Consider the following 10298-nt stretch of genomic DNA (forward strand, 5'->3'; position numbering starts at 1 on the left):
CCTACCATAAGTTCAACCTAAAGGAGGATCAATGAGTCTATCTGCACCTAAGCTTTGATCTGTAGAAGAAGGACAAGACCGATGAATGTTCATCCACTCACAGAAGCTATGTGGTTACCATCACCAAGATTGAATGCCTGTTTCTAAGGCTTGATCAAGCTAAAGATAGTGTCAAGAAGAGAAGTATCTCCAGCTAAGACCTCAAAGCTATCGTTCACGAAGTTTACAATTGACCATGGATGAATAGGGACCTATCAATAAAATAGCATCCAAGATGAGGTTAAACCAAAACCTTTTCTTTAGTCAGCCCAAATATCGGGGACGAAATTTCTTTTAAGGGGGGTAGATCTGTAACTTCCCGAATCTCGTGATGTTTAAGAAAAAGTTTTTCAAAAATCAGGGCGAGAAATTTTTGATTCTTTCATTTGTTAACAAATCTTAAATTAGACTTTTATGCCTAGAGGATTTAATTTCAACTAATGTGAACCTAGACTAAAATTTGTGTTTAGTTCTTTTCTTTTAATACGATTTTATCTTCTTTTCTTCGTAAAATTAAAATATGAGCCTTTAAGTTTTCTTTGGACTTTCAAAATTCGTTTGATTTTTGTTTGAGCTTATATTCCTTTTCTTGATTTTCTAGAGAGGAAAATCAATTTCTTTTCCATCTATCAAACTCCGGACAGAATTTCCAAGTCTCAATCCATATATCCCTATTATGTGTGTATCTTATTTTCTTTTGTCCACCGCATAGTCTAAATCCATCTCTTTCTTTTATTATATTTTCTCTCTCTCTTTCCTAGGTGCAGCCACATTTTTCTTTCAAACCGAATTGGCCAAGCCATCTTTTTTTTCTCTCCCTCTTTTCTCACTTACCACTATCCTACTTGGGCTTGTTCGATCTGGCCCATTACCTAGCCGAAGGAGCACCCCTCTCGGTCTTCTTCTCTGTACGTTCACATTACAAATTACAAAGAAGAGAATCGGCCACATGTACACGTACAAGTAGGAAACGTGTGCATCTTCCTTTAATTCCTCCTCCCTTCCTATTTCTATCCACTCTCCATCTCCCCCACTGAGCGAAACCTCTACTCCTTCCTCTGTACCTTCATTGATGTGAAACGTATGTTGTTCCCGCCGGCCTCCTCCCCTGCTTGCCAGAGCTCAACCTCCCTGCCTCACTTAGCTCTTGAGGAAGAAGAAGACTAGAGGAAGGAGATGGACACAAAGACACAGGTAGTTTTATCGGGCGCTCGAAACCCGCCGGCCGCATGAACAACCACTCGCTTTCTTTCTCTGAGCACGAACTCAGCCACTGCCCGGCAATACACAGAGGACCCAGCGAGTTCTTATACACGCGCTCGTACGCACGCAGCGCCCACGGCGCTCCCACTCACCCACGCCCCGTACCCCGCAACCTACTTGGCTCGCGCTCCTGTCGCGCCCGTACATGGACGACGCGGCCACTAATAACTGCCCGGGCGACGCGGTCACACCTCCGGCTCCCACGCACGCGCTCATACACATGCTGGTACACACACGCACGCGTGCCCGACGTGCCCTGGCCGAAGCCGGCAAGCCGCAGCTTATTCGTCTAACATTCACCCCTCTAAGCCGTGGCTCAGAGGAGTCCGCCATCTTCAACACCGACGTCCGCCATCAGCACGCGCTTCGCTGCCAGCTCCCTCCGCAGCTGGGGGCAGTCGCGCTTGAAGTGTCCGCGCTCGCCGCACTTGTAGCAGTGGTCGCGCCTGTTCCCGCCGCTGCTCGACGCCATGCTCTTGCCGTCGTCGTCGTCCCGAGCTCCGCCTTGACGCCGCTCCTGCGCCCGCCACTATGCCGCCGTGTACAGGAGCTGTCCGTCCACCCGCTCGCCTCCGTCTTGTCCACACCGCCGAACCTGCTCGTCGAACGCGCACAGTCGTCCGAGCGCCTCGTCGAATGCCATCGTCGTCACGTCATGGAACTGCTCGATGACGGCGATTATAGGGAAGAGGCGATCCGTCACCATGTCCAGCAACTTCTTGACAAGTGCTGCGTTGCCCAGCGTATCCCCGAGGTTGGCGTACCTCGCCGCCATCGCCGCGAGCCTCCCACCGTACACGTCGAGCTCCTCGCCGTCCGCCATCTTCATGCGGTCGAAGTCGCCACGCAGCATCGCCAGCCTCGCCGCGCGCACCCTATCGGCACCGACGAACCTCACCTTCAGGGAGTCACATACCTTCCTGGCGGTGAGCTTCGTCGACACCTGCAGCAACACGTCCTCCGGCAGCGCTTCGAGCAGCAACACGCGCGTCGTCTTGTCCTTCCGCGCATTCATCGACGCATCGCCCGACGCCACCGCCTCCCACACGGTATGCATGTCGAGGATGGCCTGCGCCTGGATCGCCCAGACGGTGTAGTCCAAAGCAGAGTCTTGGTAGAGTTCATTGCAGAGTGGACCTCGATGCCTGACAAAGAGATCTAGGAGACCACTCTTCTCGGCAAGGAAACAAGTCGCAACTGGGTTATGTACATCCACGGGGCTTTCTCGCTGCAAGGCACCGGTGATGGTGTGCTGCTCGTCGCACCCACCGGAGATCACCTCAAGTATGTAATCCAGATGCACTTTCCTAGGGAGATGTCGACAAACAACACTTCCGAGTACATGAGGTTTCTTGCCGATCTCAGGATCGCGGCAGACCTTGGGATCAAGAAGCTCATCGTCAGGGGTGATTCACAGCTTGTCGTCAGGCAAGTCAACAAGGATTATCAAAGCCCGTTGATGGAGGCCTACGTAGATGAGGTGAGGAAGTTGGAGGAGCATTTTGACGGTATACAGGCGGAGCATGTTCCCCGAGTGGAGAACGACATCGCCGATTACCTGTCGAAGCGCGCTGCCTTCGAACTACCCGTGGAACCAGGTACTTTTGTGCTTCGGTTAACTCAACCATCCGTTGAACCATCGACAGGGCAGAACAAGCGGAGGAAATCAGGCCATGACAAATACTTTCCCACCGAGCTCCCAGGAGCTGCTGGCAAAGATGTCGCCGTGGACAGTGAGCCTGCCATGGGGCAACCGACTCCGACAGGGCGTCAAGCCCTGGCCATAGAGACAGTCGCTCCAATGGCAGAGGAAATGCCTTTAGTCACTGCCGTCGAGCCCCAGGCTCTGGCATGGGCACATCATACCGTTAGATTCCTCCGAACAGGGGGAGCTTCCTGAGAAGCAGGAAGAAGCGGAGAAAGTACCTCGTCGGTCTGCCATGTATCAGTTCGTTGACAATGTTCTGTACAGAAAAAGACCAAACAGAGTGAAATTGAAGTGCATTCCCCGAGAGGAAGGACTGGAGCTGTTGGCAGAGATACATGAAGGCATATGTGGCTCCCACATAGGGTCGAGGGCCCTTATCGGCAAGGCCTTCCGGCAAGGTTTCTTCTGGCCCACTGCCCTCCAGGATGCAATAGCACTAGTAACCAAGTGTGAAGCGTGTCAGTTCCATCCAAAGAAGCTTCATCAGCCAGCTCAAGCCCTTCAAACAATCCCTCTCTCCTGGCCGTTTTCGGTCTGGGGGCTCGACATACTGGCCCTTTCCCCCGCGCTGTCGGGTGCTTTGAGTACTTGTACGTTGCAATCGACAAGTTCACAAAGTGGTCGGAGGTGGAATCAGTGAGAAAGGTGACAGCGCAGTTAGCCGTCAAATTCTTCAAGGGGCTAGTCTGCCGTTTTGGTGTGCCAAACAGAGTCATCACCGACAATGGTACGCATTTCACAAGCCTTACCTTCATGCAATACACCCAAGACCTCGGCAGCAAGGTCTGTTTCGCTTCCATGGTGCACCCATGGAGCAACGGCCAGGAGGAGACGGCAAATGCTGAAGTACTATGAGGCCTGAGGACAAAGACTTTTGACAGGCTGCACAAGAGCGGAAGGCGCTGGATTGATGAGTTGCCGGCGGTTCTTTGGTCGATCAGAACGACACCAAATCGAGCCACCGACCAGACATCCTTTGCCCTGGTATACGGGGCAGAGGTAGTTCTCCCCACGGAACTCACATATGGGTCACCTCGAGTGCTCGCTTATGACGATCTTGAGCAAGAGCGATTGCAGCAAGATGATGCAACGCTCCTTCAGGAAGATCGACTTGGGGCGGCTGTGAGAGCAGCGTGCTACCAGCAAGTCTTGCTCCGCTATCATAGCCGCAAGGTTCATGCCTGAAGCTTTGAGGAAGGCGACCTTGTTCTTCGATGCGTTCAATCGACCAAGAATTCCAACAAGTTGACGCCAAAGTGGGAAGGTCCTTATCGGGTAATACGAGTCACCGGGCCTGGCGCAGTCCGCCTAGAGACCGAAGATGCCATTCCAATGAGCAACTCCCGGAACATTGAACATCTTCGCAAGTTTTATGCATAAGGCGCGGTTGCCGGCCCCCCCAGCAGACCACCTTTTGTACAAGCCTTGCCGGCAAGGCATGTAACCCTCTATACAAAGCCAGGCGCAGACCCTGAGCATAAATAAATGAAGCGCTGACGCTCTAAGTTATAGCATGCATGCTAGGTTGGGTCTCTCCCTCGGTTAGGGTTGATAGTGCTTAGCGGCGACTAACCCGTAGCATAGAGGTTGAGTGTGCGTCTCTCTGTTCCTTTCCGTCCTCTTTGGTTTGCAGGGTACATGGACATTTCTGCTGAGCTATTTGGAAGAAAGAAAACAAGCCGGTGCTCCGGTCCCGGCAAGCTAAGGTTTCTGGGGGCTGCAGACACAAGGGTCCAACCACGGCAAGCCAAGTTGCCGGGGGGATGCAGATTCAGATAAGTCCTTTATCCCCTGTTGTGCATTTTCGTATGGAATTGGGACGTATAAAACCTCGTTTTATTCCTAGGCTACCGTGCTCCCTTTTTCCTGTACCTAAGAACTATTCCCTAGGTCGGAACTTGGTCGTAGTTGCGGTAACAAGGAAGCAAACGAAGGGCCTAACCCTACTTCGCCCCTGCCCCCACCAAGAGCGTGAGTATGGTCGAATGAAGTAAGGGGAGGCAAGGCCTATTGCCAGGCGACAATGTTTATCTTAAAAATAAAAAGGACTCATTCCTTGGCATGGGCTTCGCTCACACACAAAGAACCCGACAAGCACCATTTTTTCATTAATACGTCCCATATAGGTACAGTTCGTATGGAATGTAAACATGAGCAAGGGGATTACAAGTTTTAAATTTAACTAGTGCCTGTAGGCTTAAAAACTAAAAAGTGATAAGATGCCCGTAATCCCTTTCTTGTCCCTCTCCCCAGGAAACGGAACAAGATGGCAGGAGGGCAAAAGGAGTGTCTAGGCGAGGTACAAGCAGCAGAAGACACCAAGAGAACATCCCGGTGGCCGTCCGGAAGAGGGCTAGTGATGATGGTGCCGGGAGGAGAGCCGAAAGATGAGGGAGCGGGCCGGCAATACGAGACGAAGGCATCGGTGCCATCGTACTCTGACTTGACGGCCCGCCACCCGCCTTCTTCGTCTTCTCCGGCCTTCCCATGCCAGCCGCCCAAGGAGGCGACCTCGAGAACTTCAAGGAGCTGGCCCCGCCCCCGGCAAATCGCTCTGCCGAGGGAAAGACCAGGATGCAAATGATGGTGATGCCGGCGTCGCCCGAGGTCGGTTTGTCTGACGCCTAGTCGGACCCGTCCTCGTTGTCTTCCCCACCGGTGTCCTCCTCGTCACTATCGCTCTAGGAGGATCTTTCATCGTCGGTCGAGCTCTCCGTGCAGCACCCTAACCTAATTCCCGAGCGCCCAAAGACCTTGACAGAGAGCAAATCGCTCTCCACTAATTTGAAGTGGAGAACGTGCCCCTTCATCAAGCAGTGGGCGCGTGCGAAGATTTTCCAACCCCGACGGAGGAGCATCACGTGAGGGACGGGGAACCTTGTGTTCGCCCACATGTCGCCATTACAACATCCCTTCATGTGAAGCCTCAACCTCAGTGGCTGGTCAATCTCCAGCACCCTCGCAAACGCCACGGGAAGACGAAGGCAGCTGCGCGACGGCTCGCGCAACTGCAGGATAAACTCCAGTGCCGTGCCCCGACATGGCCGCTCGATGAAGGAGGAGGAGATGGTGGAGGAGATGGCGACGAAGACGGTGGCGACGCGGGTGTCCCCCTTCCGCGCCCACCTCTGCCTCGACTGCCTTGCCAATCGCGGCCCCGTCTGGCGCCTCCGCCTCGAGCGTGGCCTTCACATTGGGCGTCCGGCTCTTCCTTAACCACCACGGCTCTCTGGCGAGAGGAATACCTAGTCGCCTCCATAGAGGAACGGCCACGACCGCGCCCTCTCGCCATGACAAGGGAAGGAAAGAACCCAGACTGGGAGAAGATGGATGCGGGAAGACGTTGTCCCTCTGCCCTTTTTATAGGAAGACGGGGCCAAGGGATCCTGAAGGAGACCGCCCCAATCAACCAATCCAGCCGCCGGGGGCGCAAGGAGACAGGACCGACCCGCTGCTCCAAGCGGCGGCGGCCAGCCCCCCGCCCCGACATTAAAGCCCGTACCCTCTGTGTCCACTACCTGCCCTCCCCGAGGCATGGAGGACACGTGGTGGGCGAGCCAGGATGCAGATGGCAAGTGGAACGGCTGTTTGACGCCCCGTGATCGTGGGGTGCGGGTGCCATAATGGCCATGACTCGAGTCCACCCAGTAAATGAGTCGCGCCCCTGCGGCTTCCCCTGTTTTTATGGGGAGAACGCGGACCGCCTCTTTACTATTAACTGCGGGGTGACGCAAGCATGTTGCGGTCACCCCACGCACGACTCCCACGTCACGCATTCGACGCGGGTCGTGGGGAAGCGCAACTGGCGATGGAATTACTGTGGTAAAACTCTGCCACGCATGCCCGTGCACTGTTCTGGGCCTAGCCCAACAACACATCGCGCTTATGTGTGTGTACCCCTTTACTTGTGCACGGGTAGACAGAGCCGCACCTGTGGCCATGCTTAGCGGGGCAGAGGAAGGAAGCAAAAGTACAAGGCTACCGAAGCAGCGCTCAAACCAGGGGCGCAAAAGGTAAAGCGTCAGGATGGGTTTCCCCCGGCAAGACACTTGCCGGGGCGGCCTACGCAGCCCCGACAAGAGCCTTGCCGGGGCAACTTACCCAATGCCAGCAAGGCCGCCACCCTTGAGCCTGGGAGTTCCGACACCATCGACAACATTGGAACCAAAGCTCGGGAGGGGGCCTGCATGGTGGCATACAAATCTTTATGAAGACAAAGGTCCTGCGAGGCATAGATAGGAACCAAAAGACGACGATCCTCGGCAAGATCATTGCCGAGGAAATCCATGAGACCTCCGACAAGATCGTTGTCGGGGACGACCGCGATGCCACGACAAGACCCTTGCCGGGACCCCGGCAAGACCCTTGCTGAGGACGTCAGCGGGGCCGCAGCCAGGCCCACATCTGCCAAGACTTCACCGCCGTCCCCATGCAGCTGTCGGCTCAGCCAGCTAGGCGAGCACCTGCGTGGCGACGTGCGTCCTCTAGACCGACTCAGGAAGAACCTGTGTGGTGGCATGCAGATCTTCGAGAAAACTCTGCCACCGCACCAGCTCAGCAGCCTGCCAGCCGACATGGCGCAACACGCCTCGTTGGCCTGGACGCGTGTCGAAGTACGGCGAAGCGGCGACAGCTGGGACGAGCTTCCTTACCGTCCCCGATAAAGCAAGAAGGGCACGTCAGCAGCGCATTAAATGTGTTTGTCCGACGGTGCCAGAGGATAGACTCAGCCACTGTACACCTTTCCACCTCTTGTGTGCCACTGTGGCGACCCCTTTTTTCTATAAAAGGAGGCCCGAGGCATACTGGGAGGGGGATTCAGATCTTTTGAACAAGTGACACACCATAGCTAGTTTAAGAACTCAAGAACACTCAAATATACATCAAAGCAGGACTAGGATATTACGCATCCTCGTGGCCCAAACCTGGGTAAACGATCTTTGTGCTGTCTCCTAGACCTGCTCTTTTCACAACCTCGCGCCCGCCGACCGTATTAGGGATTCCAGTAATCCCGTAGGTGTCGTTTTTCACCGACACTAACCCTCCACTAACCCGCCCAACGCATGTCCTGCCTCATTTATTTATTCTCGTACAAATAGGATGGGACAGGCCTGGATGGTGGGAGGGTGTGATAGTTTCCCTTCAATTTTGTAGTCTACTGACTCGTATAACGCATCTTGTCTCAAGTAAATCGATTGAGGGTTTTCTCGTCCAAAATATAACTCCCGCACATGCATTAGTATGTCAGCCTCAATCCATGTGCACTATATTTAGAAACGAAGGGAGTACCCTTTAGAAAGCTCACTCGTTATGCCACCAATAGCCACCAAAACGACCTTCCCACGGCCAAGGCTAGCGATGCGATACTCTGGCATTACCTCAGCAGTTACGTCATGCTCCCCTCGAGACCCGTCCAAGCGGTCCCTTCCCGCCAACGGCCGCATCTCGTGTCGGCTGGACCTGCAAGATCTCGTGAGACAACTCGGCCAACCTCACCATCCGTGCTTTCCCCCCTTCCCATTTCCTTTTCTTTCCTCTCCCACTCCCACAGTCGATCGAACCATGGAGAAGCCGTTTTTGTCCGTGTCGACGCGACGAGACTGCCAATCCAACACTTGGCCCGCGGCCAGCCTCACGCACGGCGGAGCCCGCCACGTCGCCGGCCTCACAGCACACAGTCATCCAGGCATGACAGAAATATCGGACCGAGCTACGCGAGTGAGTGACGAGGCAGAGGAAGCCTCCTCGCTTTCGAACCATCCCTTTCGCGGTTTATTCCGCCTCTCGTGCTTCTTCTCCCACCTTCTTCTTTTTCCGCAAGCAAGTCATATATACACGCATTATCTCTTCTTCTTCTTGTTCTTCTTCTTCTTGTAGGTAGCAGCGCCTACCAAGCTCTTTTCCATCGGTGACCATTCCAGTCGTCCATCACATGGATCAAGACGAGCGCCAGCATCCAGAGCCGCCGGCCATGGAGAAGGAGCTCTCTGCCGACGCGCTAGCCTGCGACTACTGCAGCGGCCCACAGGCGGTCGTGTACTGCCGGGCCGACAGCGCCAGGCTCTGCCTGCCGTGCGACCGCCTCGTGCACGCCGCCAACGCGGTCTGCTCCCGCCACCTGCGCGCCCTGCTCTGCGCCGCATGCCGCGCAACCGGGGCCGTCTTCCGCCACGCTGGTACCGAATTCCTCTGCTCCAACTGCGACTTCGGGAGGAGCCGGGACGCCGAGCTGCCGCTGCACGACCGCTGCACAGTCCAGGGGTACACGGGACGACCCTCGGCGCACGACCTCGCCGCTCTTCTCGGGGTCCCCGACTTCGACAAGCCCTCGGCCGGCAAAGCCGACGACGGTTGGTGGGCCATCTGGGAGGAGCCCCAGGTGTTCCGCCTGGAGGATCTCATCGTGCCCACCACTTCTTGCCATGGCTTCCAGCCCCTCGTGACGCCGTCCTCGCCCAAGGTACATGACATGCTCGCTGTCTGCCAAAATTCTCCAGTTTTCTGCTCTTGCTCTGAATTCTCACACCTAGCTCTAACTCATCTGCAAAAGATCCACAACTCACCCGATGGAAAGACCAACGATGAGGTCATACGGCAGTTACGTGAGCTCGCCGAGGTCGACATGGGCAGCGGTCAGATAACACCTCGTGAGGAGGCAGAGCAAGCTGCTCATCAGTTGCCTTCCTGGACAGAGTCACAGCACACCACTGGAAATGGCGATTTCGGCATAGATAACAGCCACGAGGTTGCAACCATGCCAACCCCTGGTTATGAGGTACGTACTTCAGTCTATCTCACTAATTTCCCCATGCTGGACGGGTATACTACGAATCTAACCAGGATCATTTTTTCTCCCACTGCAATTACTCATCAACCAAGAAGAATTTTGGCTCAGGTGTTGAGTGTTGACTGAACTTGTATTTAGACAACTTGCGACATATCTATTCAAACGGCAGAGGTTAGAGAAATAGAGATATTCTGCACCATATGTGGCGAAGATATTCGCAGCAAGCTTTTCTATTAGGTCATAGCTATGTTGATGATGCATATATTCTTCAGTGTAGTGTCTAATTCTCTGGTATAACAGCTAAGAGAATTTCTAACCAATCCAATATATCTCCTTCGTGGAGTAAATTTGGCTTTTTACTCCACTAAGTTTGACCTAGCCGATCCCCTATATGGCTTACTAGGGTAAATTTTTTACTCCTTCCCTAGAAATCTGAGTATATTTACTCCATCGTTGCTCGGCCTAGTAAAATCGGTGCGTCTTCTCCTCGCCTCCTCTTCT

The 10298-nt window shown here is 54.3% G+C and overlaps 1 protein-coding gene across 1 annotated transcript in view; it reads left to right on the forward strand.

Annotated features, from left to right (window-relative positions):
* The first annotated feature begins 8632 nt into the window (after window positions 1-8632).
* The window catches only part of LOC119296079 (zinc finger protein CONSTANS-LIKE 13-like), a 3965-nt gene continuing 2299 nt past the window's right edge, over window positions 8633-10298 (forward strand). Inside the window, exons 1-2 of the mRNA XM_037574488.1 lie at window positions 8633-9470; window positions 9561-9785. Of these exons, the coding sequence (XP_037430385.1) occupies window positions 8943-9470; window positions 9561-9785 (753 nt within the window). The 5' untranslated portion in view covers window positions 8633-8942. The remainder of the gene's footprint in view (window positions 9471-9560; window positions 9786-10298) is intronic.

Source organism: Triticum dicoccoides, chromosome 4B, assembly GCF_002162155.2.
Source record: "Triticum dicoccoides isolate Atlit2015 ecotype Zavitan chromosome 4B, WEW_v2.0, whole genome shotgun sequence".
Taxonomy (NCBI): domain Eukaryota; kingdom Viridiplantae; phylum Streptophyta; class Magnoliopsida; order Poales; family Poaceae; genus Triticum; species Triticum dicoccoides.